The sequence below is a fragment of the Myotis daubentonii genome, chromosome 16 (genome assembly GCF_963259705.1).
Source record: "Myotis daubentonii chromosome 16, mMyoDau2.1, whole genome shotgun sequence".
Lineage (NCBI taxonomy): Eukaryota > Metazoa > Chordata > Mammalia > Chiroptera > Vespertilionidae > Myotis > Myotis daubentonii.
The window spans coordinates 3,805,895-3,828,336 of NC_081855.1; the positions used below are offsets into that span (position 1 = coordinate 3,805,895).

A 22,442-nucleotide genomic window follows, 5' to 3' on the forward strand; every position below is an offset into this window, starting at 1 on the left:
GGTCGGTGGATTTGCATATTAGGCTTTTATTATATAGGCTATTTTAATCTAGAACAGTCCCTCTTCCTTTCCCCAGTCATTTATAATTTTGAAGACCTCAGGCCACTTGTTTTACAAAATGTACCACTTTGTAGATGTGTCTTATGTTTCCTTGTGTCTAAATTCAAATACAATATTTTTTTTGCAAGAATTCCACATAAGAAATGTTGTCTACTTCATACTGCGTCATATCAGGAAGTATCTGATGGTAGAGAGGAGGCTAAGGTGAGCACGTGGTTAATGTGGCAAGGGGGACCCACTGTTAACTTCGACATAGAATAAGAGCTCGGCTCCTTTTCTTTACATCCGTTTAGAGTTCATCACCGAAGATTCCCTCTGTCTCCCATGCCCGACCCCTGCCCACCTTAGCCCTGGTCCAGTGTATCATGCCGATCTCTGCCCGCCTAGCCGATCCCAGCCATCCCAGCGGGCGCCCAGCCCAGAGGGCGGAACCAATCATGTGAGGCACTCCGCTCCGCGTCGCCCGCCGGACCCGGAATAGCCGAGCGCCGGCGCCGGAGGAAGCTGTAATCCGTGGGCTTCCGGGCACACGCTGCGCGGCCGCCACAGGCCGGGGTTCTGGAGCCGCCGCCGAGTCCGGGCGCCCTGAGCAGAACGCGGCCATGGGGATCCTGGAGAAGATCTCCGAGATCGAGAAGGAGATCGCTCGGACGCAGAAGAACAAGGGTGAGCGTGGCCCCGGGCCCTCTGCCCCCGTCTTCCTGCCTGTGAGATGGGGAGCCGCCCGCGCGGCGCTGGGCGGCCGAAGGCCGCGGGAAGCGCCCGTCGGTGCGAGGCAGGCAGGGCCGGCGGGATCCGGGCCCCACGCCGGCTGACGGCGAACGACCCCGAGAGAGGGGCCAGGGCCAGGCCGGGTGGTGCCGGAGGAGAGGCCGAGGAGAAACCGCAGCCCCAGCGCAGGCATCTGGCCCCGAGAGAGGCAGGGCCGCGCTCCCCTTTGTGCTGGGAAGCCCGGGGAGGCCTCTCCCGGGAGACACCCGGCAGCCCCTGGGGAGGCCGTCCGGACTCCGGAATCGCGCGGACCGGATCCGAACCCTGGCCCCACCCCTCCCCGGCTGTGAAACCTTGGACAGGCCCTTCACCTCTTCTGGCTGCAGGGCCTCATCTGCTCCCGGGGATGTAACCCTCCGCGCCGGTTCGCTCGCGGCTCAGTCACACTGATAGCGAGTGCTCAGTATCTAAAGTAAACCTCCCCACGTGGCGAAGGCACGTGCAGCATCACCTCTGGGCTTCAGACAAGCATGGTGACCCCTAGACGGCTTCCAGGAGGAGGTGGGACTAGAGCTGGTGGAGGGAGGGTGTTCCAGGTGGGGGCAAAGGCATGGGAGACTCGGTGAGCGCGCTGTATTCATGGGACAGGAGGAGAACAGTCTAGATCAGAAGGAGCGTCTGGAATAATGGGGGACACGATTTCTTTCTGCAAATCTTTACTGAGCCCTCGCTGTGTGGTCACATCCCTGCCCTCGCGGAGCTGACCTTCCAGTGGGCAGCCTGTACATCAGTAACTAAATAAGACAATTTCAGCAGTAAATTCTGTGAAGACAAACCAGAGTGTTAGGGGTGGGGACTGATCAGAACAGACCACCAGGAGGAGGAAGCATTTGAGCTGAGACCAGCATTTTTGCATCGGAGGGACAGTTGGTGCAGAGGCCCCCTGGCAGGAAACTTGGTGTGTTTAAGGGTCAGAAGATCTGGGCCTGGAGTGCAGTGACGGGAGAGGAGGGGGCCAGTCACGTAGCACGTGTAGGTCCTGGGCCGCGTCCGACGTGTGCGGGCAGTGGGAGCCAGTGGAGGGTGTGAAGCAGGAGGGATGTAGTCCGGTTTCTGTTTTAAAGGCTCCTCTCTGGTTCCCCCGTGGAGTATCGTCTATGGGATGCAAAGTAGCAGGGAGGCTCAGGGGAGGCGAGAGACCTCCCACGTTAGAGCGGCGGAGGAGGGCGAGTGAAGGGGATTTAGACCTAGTCCTTCCTTTCAGGGATGCTCAGATCTGATGCGCTGGGATTACAGGAAGGACCATGTCAACCTGGCTGCTGCTGAACCCATTCTTGACCATTTCTCACTGTCTGCTTGTTAAAACATTTCCGGAGCACTTGCCCTGTACGTACCCTGAGCGAGAAGCTGAGGATACAACTACAGCCGTCCCAGTCCCTGCCCTATTAGAGGGAGGGAACTAAAGAAGCAAGACAGTTTTGAATGGTGGTAAGAGCCATGCAGACAATCAGGACCGAGGCAGAGAGGGACTAGAGAGAGATGGGGTTACTGTAGATAGTAATAATCACCAACTTTTATTGGGTGCTTACTATGTGCTAGACATGTTCTTAGTGCTTCCTTTAAGCCTTCTAGAAATCCAGTGAAGTAGTTATTGTTATAACATCCCTATTTTGCAGGTTAAGAAACTAATGCACAAGAAGATTAAGTAATTTACCCAAAGCAAAATGGCCAGGGTGGGCCTCTGGATGACACTGTCCCCCAAAACTGGTAGGGAGACTTCCTTGCAGAGGTGACATTTGAGTTTGCCTTGAATGTTGAGAAGGAGCAAGCCCTGGGAAGATAAAGTTTAAATGGAAGGAACAGCAGCTGCAAAGGCCCAGAGGCAGGAATGGGGTCGGCATATGCTGGGAAAGCCGCTGTGGCTGGAATGGAGGAAATAGAAGAGGAGTGGTAAGAGATGTTGTTGAAGTAGCCACGGACCAGGTCCCCAGGGCCCTGCTGCCAATGTCAGCCCAGCCTCCGTTTAGAGCAAAGACTTTATAATACCCTCTTTACTGTTCTGGAGTGTGATTCCCCATCAATAGTATAACTTTCGTACACAAAAAATTTGAAAAATGTCAATATAATGCCCTAATAGTAATATAAAGGAGGGGGAAAGGGGAAGTAATTTCTAATAAAAATACTGTGTGTTTCAATATGCAAATGTTGGTGAGCAGCTCTAGGCAAAGTTTCAAACAAAACATGGTATAGTCTTCCTTGACCATGCACAGGAGTTGCATTCCTGGAAATTTCAGTGTTTATTCACAGTGCAGAAAGTCCCTGTATGTATGTGTGAAGCAGTTAGATTTCAGGCCCGTCATCCTAACCAGGTTTTTTCTTTGGATGTCTTTGGGACATGAAAAGTCACGTGGGACACTGGACAGTCCTTGACTGTGCTAGACTGACTCACACCTGGTAGGGCAGTGATTGGCTTCATCAGAATGATAATGGAAAACAACCCCAGGAATTTCTAGAAAGCCCTCAGGGAGTGTTGCTGGATCCACTCAGAACCACTGACATAGGGTCTCAAGGCCTCAATAAGGAGACTCGCTTTTATTATAAACTAGCTGTACCGGCCACGTGTTGCTGTGGCTCAGTCTGGTTAAATGGAAAAGAAAGAAAAGAAAAAGCACACGTTTCTAACATGTTTAATTTCACAATGCTTGTGGGTATACAATATTTTTTGTTGTTCCATTGTCTGTGCAGATATAGAGATTGTCTGGTTTGCCGACTCTAGAGCACGCAACATATAATTGTCCATGTGAGAAGCAATCCGTGTCTAGATCTAAACCGCACAATTCTAAAGATTGGCCCTGAGCTTTGTTGATGGTGATTGCAAATGCCAATCGAATTGGGAATTGCAATCTCTTAAATTGAAATGGCATATCCGTTGGAATCATAGGAATGCGAGGAATGAGGACATCTTCACCTTTGAAAGGTCCTGTCAAGATTGTTGCTTCTACGACATTGCTCATTAATTTTTTTACTGCAAGCCGCGTGCTATTGCAAAGCTTTGGCTGGTTGATATTTCGCAACATGATAATTGGCACGCCGATTTTCAATTGCAGTGCGTGCTGTGGCATCCCTGGCAGATCGAGTGAATTCAAAAATTCTGTTGGATAATTAACAGCTTCATCTGCTTCCACAACAGTGTCGACGGACTTGTATGTGACTGCCTCGCTTTGAATGTTAGACTGAATGATATTCTTAAGTCCGTAGGCGTCTTTGTTCTTGGCCGCAAGAATAGCTCGTTCACTCAGCCAATTGTGATTCTTTTTTTTAATATATTTTATTGATTTTTTACAGAGAGGAAGGGAGAGGGATAGGGAGTTAGAAACTGGAACACTTGTTCCAGATGGATACAATCAGCTGCCTCCTGCACACCTCCTGCATTGAGCATCTGCCCCCTGGTGGTCAGTGCATGTCATAGTGACCGGTCGTTCTGCTGTTTGGTCGATTTGCATATTAGGGTTTTATTATATAAGGCTAGTGGCCCAGTGCATGGATTCATGCACATTGAAAGGAAATTAATTAGAAGAAATATTTTAATATCGCTATTTGCCCTTTCTCTATAATAGAAGTGTCAACCAAATTCATGATCGACAGTGACAGATCGAAACGCTTGCAATTGGCACCAGCAAGAGCTTTATATGTATCACACACGCACGAGTCAACTTAGCCTTTTACAGATATAGAACAAACTTGCTTAATTAGACCTGCTTTCTGGTGTAGCTAAACTTTTTCCAGCCCAGTGAAGCACCCCAACTTCTCTTTCAGGTAATTGTCAGCAACACAGCAGTAAATATCAACACGAAGCAGATTATTATTGTAGGTCACGCAGGGAGAACAAAGGGTAAAATATTTAACTGCAGCAGTGTTGGACTATATTCTGCGCAGTAAGAAAACCTGAAGTCATTTTCAGGGTCCACCATTTCTTACTTTTCAGTCAGGTCAGGTTTCTAAACTTTCTAAGTCTCCGTTTTCCGGCCAATGAAAAGAAAATAGGATTCTACCGAGTCTCCTACCTACCTACTCCAGGACTTCTGTGAGGATCAAATGAGATAAGGCACGTGAAAACGCTTCACAAACATTTGGTTAAACTCTGAAATGTTTGCACCTGGCTATAAAGCAAGTTGTGTTCCTGGGCTGAGAAATTCCAAAAAGGCTAGTTGCTAGGGAGAGGAGGCAGGGTGTTGCTATGTGACTTCATTACCCGGCGCCCACAGTGACCGTTTCCGGTGGCAGTGGGCCGCATTTTATGCCACGGGGTCTTGGCAGCATTGGCTGTGACTTGGTGGGGTGTCGCTCAGGGGTGGTGGCGGGGCCTGTGTCCGTCCCACTTGGAGGAAGCCGAGTGTTGGTTTGACGGCACCAAGTCTTCGGTGCTATTTATTTTTAACACTAGAAAGGCTGAAACTTAGTATATACCTATATTGCCCAAAAGCAGTCAAAATGACTGCATTGTGAAAGAATAATATCGGAGCACTCTTCACTTATGTTCCTTAGCTTTTCCAATAACTCACTTCTATTCGACATTTCTTTCATGAATTTAGGGCGCAAAAGAAATAAAATAAACAACTTATTAGAACAAGTATCACTGCATAAAGATTCGAATAACAAGTACTAGTTTAGCTTATTGAGCAACTGCAACTTATCAAGTATCGACAATTTATCATGTACTTGTATGTTATCATGTGACAGTAATCGAAAAAAAATGAAAACTGTTATTTCAATACAGAGCCGAATTGTTATTACTCAATTCAATAATAAGAGTCATTTGATTATTTAAAATTTCCCAAGCAGTCAAAATGACTGCTTTTGGGCAATATAGGTATAATATATATATATATATATATATATATATATATATATATATATATATATATATATACCGGAAATGAAGGAGGGGGAGGTAACTACAATTATTAATAAACGCATTTATATGTTGTACAAAAAGTCACAAAATTCTAAGACATTGTGTCCTTATATACATAATTGTTTTTCTTTCTTTTTTTTTTTATTTATTGCTTAAAGTATTACAAAGGGTATTACATATGTGTCCATTTTATCCCCCCGCCCTAGACAGTCCCCTAGCCTCCCCTATCCCCCAGTGTCTTATGTCCATTGGTTATGCTTATATGCATGCATACAAGTCCTTTAGTTGATCTCTTACCCCCCTACCTCCTGCCCCCCAACCCTCCCCGGCCTTCCCGCTGTAGTTTGACAATCTGTTTGTTGTTTTTCTAATTGAAATTAAAAAGCAGTCAAAATGACTTCCTTGGGCAATCTAGTGTTAAATGGCCAGTGTGCGTCACTGCAGCTCCTGAGTTGAGTGTCTGCCCCCTGGTGGTCAGTACACGTCATAGCTACCAGTTGGATAGTCACTTAGCCTTATATATACGCAGACGAAGTGAGCAGCCGAGGGGGCATTTTCAGCAGAGGGATGGTATTTTTCTCTCCTGATCTTCACAGTGGTTGCCATTGGGTCTGACATTCTGGCCAGCACTTGGTGGTGTGTGAGGCCCCATCTAACTCACAGGGCTTGGATACTTTAGACATTTACCTTCTGTCTTGCTTTTTGTCCTTTAGCCACCGAATATCACCTGGGCTTGCTGAAAGCAAAACTGGCCAAGTATCGGGCCCAGCTCCTAGAACCGTCCAAATCGGCCTCATCCAAAGGAGAGGGCTTCGATGTCATGAAGTCGGGCGACGCCCGTGTGGCACTGATTGGATTTCCCTCTGTGGGTAAGGTCAGTGATGGTCATGGTGGGCCTTGGGGAGGAAGGCAGATTGTCTCCTGTCAGAGTGACTGCGGCTCTTCTCCCTGCCCCTCTGGATTAGCTCCAGGGACAGAGAAGACCCAGCCTCCCCCAGGATCAGGCCCCGCCCCTGTATCATCCTAACATGGAGAACTTTCTTTCTGCTTTAGCAGAAATAGCTCCATTCTGTCTCTGACTCATCCGTTGTGCACATTCATTGAGTGTGCACCGTGTGCCAGCTGCTGAAGATACAGCAGAGAGTGAGAGAGTTCTGTCCCTGCCCACGCAGACCTCCCCTCTCGGGGGAGAAAAGACAGCTAATGGCGGGTGGGGACTGTGGTCCCTCCACTTTCTGGTTGGGATCGGGGAAAAGCTGCCCTGGTGAGCAGAGATTTGAGCAGAGGCCTGAAGGTTGTGTGGAAGCTTGCAGGGCCCTGGGAAGGAACATCCCAGACAGAGGGAGCAGTGGGTGCAAAGGCCCGTAGGCAGCCGGGTCTGAGTGAGCAGCAGTGGGAGACAAATTGCAGAGGGTGGATGACTTTGGAGCCGTCATACAACTCTGTCCTTGAGTGAAATAGGGTGAAGCAGGAGCCACTGCAGAGTTTTTTAAGTTTCTTCTGTAAGCTTCTTAGTTTAGTGTGAAATTCATACTTAACATTTGAGTGTGGAGTAATATAAACCTCATGGAAGGGTTTTGAGCAGAAAAGGGACTGAGCTGCCCAGCTTTTTAAGAGTCAAGGATTTACAAAGAAGCTGCCAAGTCAGCCCAGCGTTCCTGCCTGCCCCACGCCCGGCTGCCAGAGTTCTGTTGTCCTGCCCGGGAGCCCATGTTGCACTCAGTGGTCCTGTCCTCTCAGCTCTCCTTAGACTGGCCTTGATTGGATGACTGGCCGTCTTGAGGAGTGCTAGTGGGGTATTGTAGAAAGTCCCTCCACTGGGGTTTATCTGACCTTTTCTCATGCGTAGACGGTTATGGGTTTGGGAGGAATGCCACGGGAGTGAAGTGCCATTTTTCTCACATCATCAGTTGATGTTGACCTTGACCACCTGGGGAGGGCGAGTTTGTCAGGTTTCTCCTCCTTGAACTCATGGTTTTTCTCATGTTCTCGTGTCCTCTTAGAAGCGATGGTACTGTGTGCAGTCCACTAGGGGGAGGAGTTAGCTCCACCTTTTTGAGGGGGCGTAGCTACACAAATTATTCAGAGTTCATACGTGAGATTTGTCCCTTCTCTCCCATTTTATTTAATCATTTATTTATATCAGTGTGGACTCCTGGGCATTTGTTGTATACTTGGGTTCTATTGTTACTCAGATTTGTCTAGCTTTGAAGCTTTTTCAGTTGGCTCTTTGACAAACTCCTGTTGTGTTTACTCAGCACTTGCGTACTTCTGATACTACAAAATGCTTCAGGCTCATCTTGTATATCCCCTCTTCTCTCAGCTGCTGCCTGGAACGTCATGTTGTGGTCATGTGATCACCAGCAGCCACCCTTCCCCTCCACCCCCATGGTGGTGGCCAGGCCGCCCAGGCTTTTGTTGCAGCCCACGGTGCTGTGGTGAGTGCTCTTCGCTCGCTGCTTTGCCTCTGGAACTGGTGTTTCTGCAGCTCCGGCTTCAGGGTTTTTAACCCTTTTCGGTCCAACGTGGAAGCTGACTCAGCAGACCAGGCGCTCGGGAGCAGGTCCAACGTCGAGGCCGAGACACCGCAAACCGGTTCAACATTCAATCCCGTCAATTAATTTGGACCAGACTGTTTGAATTCCAAAAGTAAAATTGGACCGCAAAGGTTTAAAGCAGCCATCAGCCTGGCCAATTACGCGCCAAAGAAACTCCAGCTGACTCCATCTGGGGACCGATGGGAGTGTTTTCTAGGCTTTCTGGTGCATCCACTATCCACAGTGCTGGGTCTGAGCTGGGATGTGCGTGCTGGCGCAGGTGCAGCTGGACTGAGACCAGGCTCTGCTGCAGAATCTGCGGAAGGATTCCTTCCTGGTGCATCTAAGTGCTTTTTAGTCTTCAGGCACATACCCCAGTTGGATTTTACTGTCATTTTCTCCTTGTCCTCCAATGGTGTGGGCTCAGGAAATGCAGAGCCATTTTAGTAACCATCTGAATCAGGTAGAAGGGACTGAAGCTTCTATCTGCAGCTCCTAGTCCTTCAAGCCTTTGGCAGTTCATCCCTCCCATAAAATCTGAGCAGCCTGTTGCATCCAGCTTTCCAGCCTGTGCTCAAATTCCTTTAGTGGTTGGGTGCTTATGACTCCCCAACGTCACAAAAGCCAGACACAGAGCCGCTCAGAAGGAGCAGACCTCCGCTGCAGGAGCCCCTCCTGCCCAAGGGGTGGGACTTCCCCCAAGTGTGCTCTCTGCCAGCCCAATACCCTCACAGTCTTCAATCCTGGCATGGTTTCCAGGTCCCTGTCGTTTTTATTCTTTCTCATTTTCCCCAATTCTATATAACAAAAATTTCAAACAGGCATAAGAGGTGAAAAACAAGTACAATCTGCCCCCTATCTGGATGCATCACCGACTGGCATTTTGCCCTGTTGCTCTATCACTGTGTGTTGTGGAGGTGGTGTTTTTGTTTTGACTGAACCATTTGGGAGTAAATGACAGGTGTCATCTTTATGGCCCTCCACCTCCAAATATTGAAGTTTGTATCTCCAACGAATAAGAAAAATGGCCTGCTTAGCTGCAAACTGGCATAGCATACCGAACAGAATTAAGAGTGACCAATGATCATCTGGTGCCCAGACTGTATGCTAGTCAGTAGTTACCCCAAAATGACCTTTGCAACTGGTCTTTCCAAACTAGGATCCGCTCTGGCCACATGCAGCCCCGTGTGTGGTTGCGAAGGCTGCTTTAACCTGGACAGCCCCTTTTGTCATGACCCTGCCTCACTGCAGAGACCAGGCCTGTTGTCCAACGGAACGTTTGTGTGCCGAGGTCTGCTTGCCTCCTCGAGGTGTGCTGCAGCTTGTCCGACTCCGTGCTCTTTCCCGGGAGCTGGGGGCCGGACTGTTGGCCAGGTTCACGAGTGACTGATGGACATGACAGAGACCTCCGAGGGCTTGCTGCGTTTCCAGGGCCGCCGCGCTAAGGGCAGCGCACCCTGTGTCCCCCTGCGTGCAGCTGTGTCTCCCCCACACCAGAGCACTGGAAAGTCAGCTGCAGGGGCTGCTGGGCGGCTCGCAGACATCAGGCCTGTCACCATCCTTTCGGTGGCTTGGGCCCAGTGACCTGTCCTTGCCTGGGGTTTTATTAGTGTTTGTAACGTAGCTCTTTTCTAGTTCTCTTACTCCTTTCTCACGTGGTAGCTGATTGCCTTGTAAAGTACAGCTCTGTCCTCCATGTGGGCAGCTTGGTTCCTCTGGAAGAGTTCCACCTGGAAAGGCAGGACAGATGCTGAGCTCACAGCTTTAAGATGGGTTTCCATGCTTCAGCTCTTCAGGTGTTGTTATGGGCTCATGAATTTTAGTCTTTTCTTTTGATTTTACTTTCCATCCTACCAAAGACTTCCTTTCCAGGTGAGAAGCACAGGCTGAGAGAAGCTGCTCTAGTCTCCAAGGTCCGTGCCTCTGGGAGTCTGGGGCCTGTGGCCAGACCCTGCCGCCCTGTTGGGAATCCAGGCTCTCTGGCCATAGGCCCAAGCCTCTCTGGCAGAAGCCAAACTGGATTGGGGGGGGGGGGGGTCCCCCAGCACCATTCAGTGTCTCGGGGCCATTGCTCTACTCTCCCACTCCCCACCTTCAGGAGGTCCCCAGGGCAGAGAGTTTCAGGATTTGAGGCCTGTGTTTCCTTCACATGCCCCATTCTAGGTTTCAGCCTGAGGGTGTGTGAGGGAGGTGTGCTCCCAGCCTCCTGCCTGCCAGCGAGGGGCAGAGTCCTGAAGGCACCAGCTCCAGATCTAGGCAGCACTATCCCAGTCGGAACTGCGCCTCAGGCTTGTTTCAGGTGCCGTGCTGACCAGATGGGCGCCTGAGGCCAGGGCTGGGTTTTTTCCTGGTGCTGCCCACTGCTGTGCTTGCGTTCTGGGCCTCAGCGTCCAGCACTGTTCTTGCTGTGCCCTGGACTCAGTATACCACGTGCCTTATCATCTCTATGAATCCCTATGCAGTCCCTCAGGAAAGAGGTGGAATGGATGCCCACTCTGCATAGGAGGACACTGAAGCTCAGAGGATGTAGTTTCTTGCCCAGGGTCCCCCAGCAGAGGCGGGGTCCAAGGCCTCTCTGTCGCCGAGCCCAGCCGCAGCCCATTCCCAAGCGGACTATGGCATAGTGCTCCACCCAGGTTCTTCCCAGCTCACCCCTTCCTCCCACCGGGCTTTGTCTAAACCCGAAGGCCAGGCTCTCCCAGCACATCTCGCCTCTCCCGGGGGAGCAGCCGCTCCGAGTGCCGTGGGCTGTCACCTGCTTGAAGTTCTCTGGGGCCCACGATGGTCCAGGGTTTTGTGGAGCTGGGAAGGGCCCCTGATTTAAGGGAAGAACCCACTGAGAAGCAGGTCCCTGTGTCCACCTGAGAGAGGCTTGGACCGCTGAGGAACAGTGGGGTCCTCTGGTGCCCATCTCCACCTTGGCGGGGCCTGAGACAACTTTCCAGCTATTGCTCTCTTCACATACCCCCAGTCACCAACGGGGGTGAGGAGAGGATCTCCCTGGTGCCTGCAGCCCGTGGGGCTTCTCCAGGGAGAGGGGACAAGACTCATGCCATGACTTGCTTTCTCTCCTAGTCCACCTTCCTGAGTCTAATGACCTCCACAGCCAGTGAAGCGGCATCCTATGAGTTCACAACCCTGACGTGTATCCCAGGGGTCATTGAAGTAAGTTGGAGTTTGCTGGACCCCAGGAGCGGCAAGGGCGTGTGCTTGTGTTTTCAATTGTGTGTTTGTCTGTCCTGAGCCGGTGCGCCCTGAAGCACTGGCGCCTCCGGGGATTCTGGCTGCTGAGAGCCCAGAGATGCCTGGCCCATCCTGCCACACCACTGGTCCCAGGAACAGGCCAGTGTGTGGCAGCTCTCTGGGAGCCCTGTGCTCCGCTGCCCACACCCCCCAGCTCGGTCACTTGCTGCATGGCTGGATCCTGTTTCCCGTGAAGCTTCGGAGCCGTGTGCAGCCGGGTTCTGTGGCCCTGAGCCTCTCCCAGTGAAGCACTTTATCTGTGAAGAGCTGTTACCATCTGGGATGAGTGTTGTGGGATTGTAAAGTAGAGCTCTCCTCCAGGTGGCTCAGCTCACAGTAAGTGACGAGGCTCAGACACAGCCATGGAGGCTGGCCCAGGGGTTCAGCAGCCCCTAGCTGCAGGCTGTTGTAGGTGTCCTGGGTTCGGGCAGGCCCTGCCCAGTGGCCCATCCTCACCTTACCGTCCTCTCTTCTGCATCCTAGTACAAAGGAGCCAACATCCAGCTCTTGGACCTTCCTGGAATCATTGAAGGCGCAGCACAAGGTGCGAGCGGGGCACCCAGGACCCGCCTTCTCGCTCAGGATGCAGGAAGCCTCACTGTTGAAGTTGGGTGTGGCTGTTGAGGGTTGATGGGTGGGGCTCACAAGCCCTCACATTGCTCAGTACTCTGGACTTAAGGGATCTGGCCCATTACAGTCCTGAGAAACCCATCTTAAAGCCGAGGAAACTGAGGCAGTGAAATGCCTTGCCAAGGTTGCACAGCTCACCAGACAGGCTCAAACCCTACTTCCCCTCCCTGTGCTCCACTGCCCTGGGAGGGAGGGACACTTCTCAGCTGGGGATCTCAGGCTGTGCTCCTAGTCTTGACCTGTGTTGTGTGGGGTTTGGTTTTTGTTGTTTTTTCAGGGTTTTGGGGTCTTTTTTGAGATGGGAACATACCTATGGCTTCTGGTGGCAGGTGGCTGCATTCAGTATTTGCAGCGATGGTTACTAGCTGCTGGCTATTCAGCACTTGCTAAATTCTGGGCTCTGCTGACCATTTTCCCACTTAAAGCTCAGACAGCCCTGTGGCTTAGGGAGTGCCGTCATTTCCTGTCCATAGCCAGGAGGAGCGCTGGGGCAGCGAGCAAAAGGGTCTGCCTCGCCAACTATTCAGCTGCTGAGTGGCAGGCTGGGATGGAGCTGCCTGTCTGCAGCCCGCTCGGGCCGGCAGTGGGGCCTCCTCCCTCGGTGTCCAGTGCCATCTCTCCTAGTGCCTTCCCATGCCCTTCTGTCACCATGGCATTGAGGGCCTGCCGGTTTGAATTGGGTAGTGGTGGTGATGGTCCTCATGCCATCAGCCAGCATATGAGGGGCCTAAGGTGGTCCGGCCACCTGTGGGGAAGTGCCGACTGGAGGCAGGAGGCAGCCGGGGAGTGGATGTCACCCTCATTCTCAGAAGAGGGGGCAGGGCATAGTTGAAACCCGTAAAGCCTTGCAGCTTTGGTCCCCAACTTTGACACTGGCGAGGTGCCCGACCTCTTTGATCATCTAGTACTAATGAGGCCTGGCCTCTCCTGAAGCACCTCCTCCTGGGTGGTCTCCTGTGATCATGCTGCCTGGATGGGCTTCTGTCGCCCTGTTTTCTAGTCAGGGCAGACAGGTTCAGGTCCTGGCACCACACTGGCTTTGTGTTTGTTGGCAACTGATTGAGTGTCTCTAAGCCAAGCCTCAATTTTCTCATCTGTAAAATGGGCATGATAACACCAATCATATGGGGTAGTTTTGAGGATTAAGTGAGGAAATGTTCATAAAGCTCTTAGCACAGGGCCTGGGGGAGGATGTCACCCCTCCTGAGGTGGTGATAATGAATTTTCTTCTAAAACAAGTCTCCACAAGTAAGAGAGCATCTCAATTAAAGAAAAATGCCAAAGAAATCATAGCCTGGGAAGTGGCAGATGGCAGGTCTGTAAAGGACAGGAGTCTGGGGTGCTGTGGGCTGGGTGGGGGTCACATGGGTCCTGCTTATGTCACTATGTAACCATGACCCTTCTGCCTGTCCAGGGAAAGGCCGTGGCCGGCAGGTGATTGCTGTGGCACGCACAGCTGACGTCGTCATCATGATGCTGGATGCCACCAAGGGAGAGGTGCAGAGGTCCGCGGGGTGGGATAGGGGGGCAGGCTGACGTGTCTGGGAAGGCCCTGGAGCTCATGGCGGACGGTCTGAGTGGTGCTGGGCCCTGTTGCATGGCAGTAGCGGCAGGACTGTCCACAGGCTGACCCCGTGCACTCTGCCTGGTGCGTCCTCTCCAGGGGGCTCGCCTCCAGCATCGGGGCTGGAGCTCGCAGCAGGAGCCCCGGCAGCATGGGCCGTCCTCGGCCAAAGGAGCATGGCCTGGCTCTAGCTCCTGCTTGCGGAGGCCCAGTGCCCTAGTCGCTGCCAGAGCCCAGCCCCAAGTAACAGAACCCTTGTTCATGCCCCGGCCTCTGCCCAGTGACTGAAGACCTGGCCAGTCTGCCCTGGACTAGACAGAGGGCCCAGAGGCTCCTCTGCAGCCCAGGGTTGTTGGGAAGGAAGGTCCAGGTTGCAGGGGCGTGTAGAGGCGGGTGTTGGCTGGGTGGACAGGGCTTCCTGTGTTACATGGAAGCTGCGCAGCCTGCCTCTGGGCACCTGTGAAGGCTCTTGGGGGCTCTGCCCAGGTCTCTGCTGGAGAAGGAACTGGAGTCGGTGGGCATCCGCCTCAACAAGCACAAGCCTAACATCTACTTCAAGGTAAGGCCCATCACCTGCAGGCTGCGGGGTGGGATGGAGGGGGGCGCGCGCTGCATCAGGCAGGAGCTGAGCCTTCACCAGCAGCTCTCCCTTCCCTTCTCCTCCAGCCCAAGAAAGGCGGTGGCATCTCCTTTAATTCGACAGTCACGCTGACCCAGTGCTCAGAAAAGCTGGTGCAGCTGATCCTGCACGAGTACAGTATCCTTCCTGAAGGAGCGATGCGGGCGGGGCCTCCGGAGTCTGAGGCCCTGTGGCTCGGGGTCACGGCGGACCCCCAGGCCTCCTGATGCGCCGGCACCAAGCGGGTTCTGAGCAAGCTGCAGCCACAGCATGGGGTGCCTATCCCCGCCTCCTGCTCACTGAGATCCGGGCTTGTCAGACAGCCATACCCTGGGCTGGTTTCCTGGCTCCTGGACGACTGCTAGGTGCTGTGGCCAGTCACCTCTGGAAGGGCGATGCGACAGCAAGGGCAGCAGCCTCCTGGGACATGGCCTCCTGGTCTGGGGAAGCCTCAGGGAGCCCCAGGGGCCTGTGCACACCTGCTAAGTATTGAGTGGATAGGCGGGCTCTGGGACTCCAGAGGACAGGACGGCAGAGGCGAAGGCGGGCTCAGCATAGGGAAAGCTCATGAGGGAACAGGGCCCCCTTCAAGGTGGCCAGGCCCTCGTCACTGGAGGTGTGCAAGCGGAGGCAGGATGCACCAGAGGAGAGTTCGCGGGGCAGGTGTGAGACCAGAGCTCTCAGCTCTCCTGGCACTGAAGCCAGCCGGCTCCTCTGAGGCGCTTGGGGGTTCTGGCAAGTAGACTCTTGCCCAACAGCCAAGATTTGAACTGGTGATTGAAGATTTTACATGTGGCTTCTTTTGAAAAGAAGAATGAGGGGCTCGCCAGACTTTAAACTCTTGGAAAACCTTGCGAGCAGAGAAGGCCTCCCAGTCTGTTTTCTGATGGGCTGTCTCGGGCCCTCAGCTGGCGGGGCACCCGGGCTGCTAGTGCGCGCTGTGCCCTTAACCTGAGCCCTCAGAGATCTTCAATGCAGAAGTGCTCTTCCGAGAGGATTGCTCCCCGGACGAGTTCATCGACGTGATTGTGGGCAACCGGGTGTACATGCCCTGCTTGTATGTAAGTGTACAAGCCCCGCCCCTGCCCTGTGGAGGGGCACCTTGTCCCAGGCCACACTTCCGGAGCCTCCTTGACTCAGACGGGGGACGGGGTTCTGCGAGGCGCAGAGCTGTCTCCACCCTCCTCCCTTCTACCCACGGCTCCTTGAGTCGAACACGTCTCACTGACACGGGTTCTGGCCCAGCCTTTCCTTTTGGGGGCTCTGGCGGCCCATTCCTTGCAGCTTTCCACACCATTGCGTTGTGGAGGGAAGATGCTGCGCATCAGCCCCCAGGCCGTGGTGTGCAGAGGGAGGAGCCTCAGGCAGGGCTGTGGCTATATGGGGCCCTTTCCTGTCCTCTTGTTTCTTCCCTTCCCCATCACCCACCTCCACCTTTCAATCCCAGGTTTATAACAAAATTGACCAGATCTCGATGGAAGAAGTGGATCGCCTGGCCCGGAAACCCAACAGTGTGGTCATCAGGTGAGGCTCTGCCGTCCTTTCTGGGAGTGAGGCCTCCCTGCCGCCGCCTCCGCACACAGCCCAGCCCGGCAGAGGAGACCCTCCCAATTGCCGGTGACCTTAGCTCAGTCCCATCCTGAATGACATGGACAGTGTGGGTAACGTGGGTGGGCTCTGGTTAAGAAAACGGGTTTTGTCCATCAAGGTAAGTGGTTAGGAATGGTTAAGAGTCTTCATAACGTAGTAGTTAAACTCAGCCCCCCAGAAAGCCCAGCTATAAGCCAGTGTTCCTGATACTTTGAATGATGTGGCTCTGTCAGCCCAGAGCAGAGGGCAAAGGGAGCTGGAGTTATTAGGTGGACACAGCCACTCTTGACCGTGGCTCCCTATCCTTGAGGGCTGGGTTCTGGGGCCTCCTGCACTCGCCGATGACCGTGTCACTTCCTGTCGTCACTGACTCGTGGCTTCCACGTTGCTGGTTTCCCAGCTCAAACAAGGTGCTCTAGCTTCACAGCGGGGCTTAGCTCACCAGGAGGAACATGCTCAGGGACCAGGTGGGGTGACTATGCAAATGGCGGGATGCAAGCGCGAGGGCCATTTCCTGGGCATTGCCAGCTGCTGCAAAGAACAGCAGAGCCAACTCCCTCCTAGAACAGCTCGGCTCCTCTCCACCTCCTGCTACACCCAGGCACCCTTATGCCCGTCTGTGGGCTGTGAGAGCATCTTTCCTGCTCATCAGGCTCAGAACAGCTGCGGATGGGGCCGGGGGAGGGGCAGTGGGTAGAGGCAGTAGCTAAGACAAGTAAATGACCACAACCAGCCCTACCCTGACCCCTGGCGCTGAAATCCCTGCGGGGCTCCCCTGAGCACTTGGAAGCCCCTCCCACCTCTCAGGAGAAGGCCAGCTCTGGATTGTCCTCCATCCCATCACAGCCCACAGCAGTCTCACAGCAGGGCCCTGTGTGGATTGCAGAGAGCAGCTGTGGCCCCAGGGAGAGCTGAGCTCTGCTGGGTGGTCTGCTTGCTGACTAGAGGCATTGGCGCTGAGGTCACGCTGCCACCAGCTGGAGCGCGGTGCTCACAGGCTCCAGGGGGCACAGGCCTTGGTGCCTGTGCCTGGCCAGGTGGAGGCAGGGTTGTCCCTGCCACAGTGAGAGCAGCGCTCCCTGGCCTCTGAGCCCACGGGCTCCTCTGACAGCCACCTTCCTCCCTGGCAGCTGTGGCATGAAGCTGAACCTGGACTACTTGCTTGAAATGCTTTGGGAATACTTGGCTCTGACCTGCATCTACACCAAGAAGAGAGGACGTGAGTCAAGCAGTCTCAGCCAAGAATCAGCCCCACCCTCAGGGGCTGCCACGCACTGCCGGTGGCACCCAGCGCCCAGCCTGTATTGTACACATCTCCGCTTTTCTCCCATCTCAGAACTAGCACTGTCCTCTGCCCCAGGCTGGTAGAGACCTCAGCCTGAGCCCTTGTGACAAAGAATGCCAAATTCTGGGACTAGTCTCGAGGGTGCCCAACAGTGGCAGGCCCCTCGTCAAGACTGTAGGTGACTGCATGTACAAGAGCTTTTTTCATGCTCTCACCCCCTGTGCTCAAAGGGACCTAGCTGCTAAGTTCTGGCAGTTTTCCTTGACCTTGACCTTGTAAGCAAGGGGAGCGTGTAGCTGTCCCTGACTGGATGCCAGCAGCTGTCACATCATGCCAGTACTTTCCAGATGCTTCACAGGGCTCAGCGGGGGCTCTCATGGCTGACTGGGTTTCAGGCAGTTTGAATCCTGGACTTGGATTTATTTTGATCTGTATTCAGGTCAAGGTTGTAGGAGATTGCATGGGGCTCTACAATGAGGGTATGCTAAATAAAGGGGGAGGCTAGCCCAAGGCTGGAGACTAGAAGGGCCTCTGTTCCCTGTGGGAAGGAACCACATAGTGTGGGGCCATGACTGGCTCACACCCACCCCGTCTCTACCTGTGCAGAGAGGCCAGACTTCACAGACGCCATCATCCTCCGGAGAGGGGCCTCCGTGGAGCATGTGGTGAGTTCCTGAGACCTGCCTGGATGAGGGGTCCATGGAGCTCTCTGTCCCCTGGGAATAAGGTTCTGTCTGAAGTCTGGACAGGCTGCCGTGCCAGGTGCCGTGGGCAGGCCCTGCTGTTGGACCCAGGATGGTGCTGCCACAGCAGGGGGTTGTGCACGGCAGTCGGCATCTGGCTGGGACGTGGCAGCTGTCCAGGAAACCGTGGTCCTCGCTGCCCGGTGCTGTGGGCTCCTCAGAGCCACCAGGGTGTTCTGTCAAGGCGGCTATTGCCCAAGGTGTTCCTGTGTCTGCTTAAGTCGTGTCTCCCCACACAGGCCTAGGACTTGGAGTTGCACCTCCCATACCCTTGGCCCCTGCTGGTTTCCGGGTCCCCATGCATCCCCAGCATGTCCTGCCCCTCCCTCCCTGCTCCTCAGCCCAGGGTGGCTTTGAATGCTTTCTTCACTCAACACAATCTGTTGAACATCAATAAAGTGGACCTAGTTCCTGCCAAAACTGGGGTCCTTTGGGGTCAACAGATGCCAGATGCCCAGTCTCAGAGCCAAGCAGTCACAGTAGGGTGAGTAGTAAGTAGGGAGGGGTGGCACCAAGTCTACAGAGACACCAGGAGGACTCAGAGGAGGTGACCTGAGTGGGCCTGTCCACCGTGCAGGACTGACTGAAGAGTTGGGCATAGGAGAAGCCCTCCAGCGGGGGAGCAGGTGTGCAGAGGCCCTGAGGCGGGGCTCTGGGCGAGCCTGTGGGTCCGGGAGAGGCAGGGTGCCCTTCTGTGCCTGGGGCTCTGTCGGAGGCACAGGGTCACCTCTCCCCTGGGGGTATCTCTGTACCATCTTTCAGGGAAGGGAAGGTACCTTGGGACGTAGAAGAGCAGGTGTTAGCCCGAGAGCTCCAGGTCACACAGCCATCTTCTTGGGCTTTTGTTTTCCTCTGGCTCAGCAATTTTCAACCTTTTCCATCTCATGGCACATAAACTAATTACTAAATTCTGCAGCACACCAAAAGATATAATTTTTGCCGATCTGACCAAAAAATAGAGTATAATTGCCCTAGCCGGTTTGCCTCAGTGGATAGAGCATCAGCCTGCGGACCAAAGGATCCCGGGTTCGATTCTGGTACCTTGGTTGCAGGCTCCGCCCTGGTCAGGGCTCGTGCAGGAGATCACCAATCAATGTGTTTCTCTCTGTCTTCCCTTCTCTCTCTCTCCCTCTCCCTAAAAACCAATGGCAATATCCTCAAGTGAGGATTAACAACAACAACAACAAAAATCATAATAAGGGTATGATTTTGATTCATTCACACCAGACGGCCATTGTGTTGGCTGTTGTCATTTTTTTTATTTGACAACCGAAGGGAAGAGGTCAGTGCCCCTGATGAAATAGTCAGGTGTTGTGTGTTTTAAAAACTCCTGCGGCACATGGGTTGAAAACCGCTGGTCTAGCTCATTTTTCCTCGGAATCTGAGCTGTTGACGGTGGGGCTGCAATCTGGTTTCACTCAGTGTTTCTTTCATTCTGGGTGCCCAGCCTTAGGCCTTTGCCATCCTGAGTTGCTGATGCAAACAGGGCCGAGTTTGGCCTTGAAAGCTCGCTTGCCAGCAGAACAAAGCCAAGGAAACTCAAGATCCCCTTCCCCGGTTCCTGACATCACTGCAAAGAGCTCTCTGTGGGGGTTTAGGACCTGTGGCTGCGCTGTCTCCTGCTGGGTCCCAGCGGGCCATTCACAGGTGCCCACGTGAGCGGGATTTACCTGGTGTTACCCTGCACCTTGGGGGAGGCAGTTTCCTCTACCCTCGGAACCTCAGCTGCTTGCCCAAGGGGATGCGGGGTTTTAGCCACGCCTGGGAAGAAAGCTGTCAGTGTCATGGAGTCAAAAGCTGCAGGTGAGGAGAGGCTAGTGGAGTGGGGAGGGGCTTTGAAGGCCTTGCTCCGGAGCCTGGACTTTGTCCCAGAGAGGCCTGCTCTCCAGGAGTTAGCCCCTCCTCACTCTCCTTCCCTCCTGGGACACCTACCGTCCAGGTGCCACAGAAAGTACAGAGAGGCCTGCCTGAAGCTGCAACAGAGACCCATAGTGGAACCAGGTAGACATGAGCCAGGCAGCCCTGGCGTCATACCCCAGCTCCCCATACTGTCAGCCTCCCAGGGCCTTCGTAGTCCATCCAGCCCAGGCCCTGGTGCCTTCACTGAGCTGACCAGGGCCCTCAGAAGTGAGAGGCGCAGGCACTCTGAGGAGCAGTAGTCTCCCATCCCAAAGGAACGTGCTCTCCCACTTTGATGAGATGGCCGTGCATGACCTTTCACTCATCCCCAGCGCAGGAGACAAGTGCAGCTCCCCAGTGTCGGATACGCTAGGCTCGGTGAGGCCTGTGGCACAGGAGAGCCCGTGCCCCCAGAGCTCACAGGGCCCCAGGAGAATCCCTGTGCCTATGTGCAGAGTGGCTTTGCAGACTTGGCCAGTGGGCTTACTTTCGTTGTTCGGCAAACTGAATAAAATTTAAAACCCATTTGCAGGCCAGAGCTGACCTCTGGGCCATCAGATGTCATTTTCTGGTCTAGAAAACGCGAATGTTGGAATGGCTGTGTGATGTCTGGCTGTCACTGCAGCAGCACCCTCCGCGTGGCTGTGGCATCCTCGCTCACGCGGAGAAGGCTGGATCAGGGTGGCTCCTTGGGAAATGTTCTTGCAGGCGCCCCCGTCTACCTCTGTCCCCACAGAGCTGGGCTGAGGCATTTGGTCCCTGAACAGGACCTGAAAGGCTGTGGGCAGGTGGGAGGAGAGGCAGTGTTGCCCCATCTTCCCCCTGGCCCACCCCCACCGCACCCACCCAGCGCCAGAGGCCATGTTTTCCAGGGAAGAGCTGGCTGCTCCCAGGCCGCCTCCAGCCTCCTGACAGCACTGGGATTCCCATGACCTTCATTTCCACCTGGGAATGCCGACACCCACAGGCTGAGTGGAGGGTGGATGATGGGCATGTGGGAGGCCCTGGGTCACAGCTGTGGGCGGAAGGCATAAGAGACGATGACCAGGCTGAGGTGTGGTGGCCTGAAAGCATCTGTCAGGGCTGTTGTCAGGCCAGGTGGGCAGAGGGCGCTGACAGCCAGCCAGGCCCCAGCCCCTGGCAGACCTGGCCGTGAGTGAGGCTGTGTGGAGGGGCAGTGTCCCTGATGAGGCCAGAGCTGTGTGAGGGCCCGCCTTGGGGATTGCTTGGTGGGATTGGATGGAATTCACTCCCTGCTGTCTCTTCTGTCCTCCCACTAGTGCCACCGCATCCACCGGTCGCTTGCCAGCCAGTTCAAGTACGCGCTGGTGTGGGTGAGTGAGGGTGGGTGGCATGCCCAACATCGCCCTGGGGCAGGAGGGAGCACGGTGCCCCCACTCCTGTGCAGCGTCCCTGTGCTCCCATGTGGGACCGCATGTCTGTGTCTGCCCCACTCCACCCGTGCATGCTGCCCCAAACTGGACACGGGCCTCCCCATCTTAGGGCCCAGAGGTGATCAGACCGCTGGGGAGTCCGGCTGTCTGAGGCCTGTGGTTTTCGCTGCTGCTGGGATGCCCCACTTTAGACTCCGGCGTTCACATCCCCACCCTCCTCTAGTAGTAGCTCCCCAGACTTGGCCTTGGTCAGGACTGACTGACGTCGCCCCTCTGCCTGTTTCCCCAGGGCACCAGCACCAAGTACAGCCCGCAGCGGGTGGGCCTGACCCACACCATGGAGCACGAAGATGTCATCCAGATTGTGAAGAAGTAGCCTGGGCCGGGCCTGGCCACCCACCTGTCTCCCTGGGGAGTCGGACCCAATGGGACACACTGAAGCCCAAACAGGAAGAATACAAATACATGTATTCCGTCCGGGAAGGGTCTCTTAAGTCTGCTTTTTCTAGAAGTTTCTTAAGTAGACAAATAATAAAGAGTGTGTGGGACTGAGGGAGAGGGTGGGGGCCTTAGGTTGGGCTGGAGGCATTTCCTATGAGACTAGCCCCCTTGGGTGGGGCTTCTGAGTTTGGATCCCTGGGCCCGCGCCCTACACCTAGCCCTGGTTGGGCACAGAGAGCACGCTGCCCCCTTACTTCCCACTCAGGGTCCCAGAGATGGTGTTACTGTAGGGGTACTTTGGCTCCTCTGCTCCTGCAGCTTTTCTGGTACCCAAGAAGGAGCCTCCCAGGCAAAAACCCTTCCCCACTTTTGTCCCCCGGCTGCTCAGTGATGGAAACTAGAGTCGGTGGGTTTAAAGACCCGGTTCATGGCCTCCACAGCCTGCCAGGTCCTGAAGGGCCACCCCTCCTGGGCAGCCCAGGCCCTGTGCAGACAGCTGGGGGACGTTGGGGTTTGGGGTATTTTCTCTCTCAGCCCTCTGATCTCGGCGCTCTGGAATAAAGGATGAAGACACTTCCTGTTCAGAGTGAGGTCAACTTTGTACGTTTTCTGAACTCAGGCCAGGTTTGGTCCGTGGGCAGCAATGAGCCTAATGACCAGACCGGCTCAAGCTGGGGAGAATGTGGGGACCCCAGGATGGGCTGCGCCCTGGGGACCAGGCCTGGCTGCAGAGGTGGGCAGCAACCCCAGAAGCCCTTATAATGTGTCCTCCCACAGGGGAGCCAGTAGCCTTTGCCATGGAAGGTGGGCT

At 54.3% G+C, this 22,442-nt stretch overlaps 1 protein-coding gene and 1 long non-coding RNA gene across 5 annotated transcripts; both read left to right on the plus strand.

The window, feature by feature from the left end:
• The first annotated feature begins 550 nt into the window (after window positions 1-550).
• DRG2 (developmentally regulated GTP binding protein 2) lies at window positions 551-22,215 on the plus strand. 4 transcript variants are annotated; one of them, XM_059668364.1, is made up of 13 exons: window positions 555-726; window positions 6,400-6,560; window positions 11,299-11,388; window positions 11,950-12,010; window positions 13,511-13,601; window positions 14,147-14,219; window positions 14,327-14,417; window positions 15,243-15,340; window positions 15,727-15,803; window positions 17,000-17,088; window positions 17,761-17,819; window positions 21,077-21,130; window positions 21,480-21,665. In XM_059668364.1, exons 1-13 carry the CDS (start codon window positions 663-665, stop codon window positions 21,564-21,566), a joined length of 1,095 nt encoding a protein of 364 aa, XP_059524347.1. In that variant the 5' UTR covers window positions 555-662; the 3' UTR covers window positions 21,567-21,665. The 4 variants fall into 4 exon arrangements, with proteins under 4 accessions (XP_059524348.1, XP_059524346.1, XP_059524347.1 ...); XM_059668363.1 differs by lacking the exon at window positions 17,761-17,819 and having other exon boundaries at window positions 552-726; window positions 21,480-22,215; XM_059668366.1 differs by lacking the exons at window positions 555-726; window positions 17,761-17,819 and having other exon boundaries at window positions 6,429-6,555; window positions 21,480-22,215.
• LOC132217914 (uncharacterized) lies at window positions 17,826-19,020 on the plus strand. The gene is made up of 2 exons (XR_009449037.1): window positions 17,826-18,525; window positions 18,577-19,020. It is a non-coding gene; the product is annotated as an uncharacterized LOC132217914 (long non-coding RNA).
• Window positions 22,216-22,442: the final 227 nt, after the last annotated feature.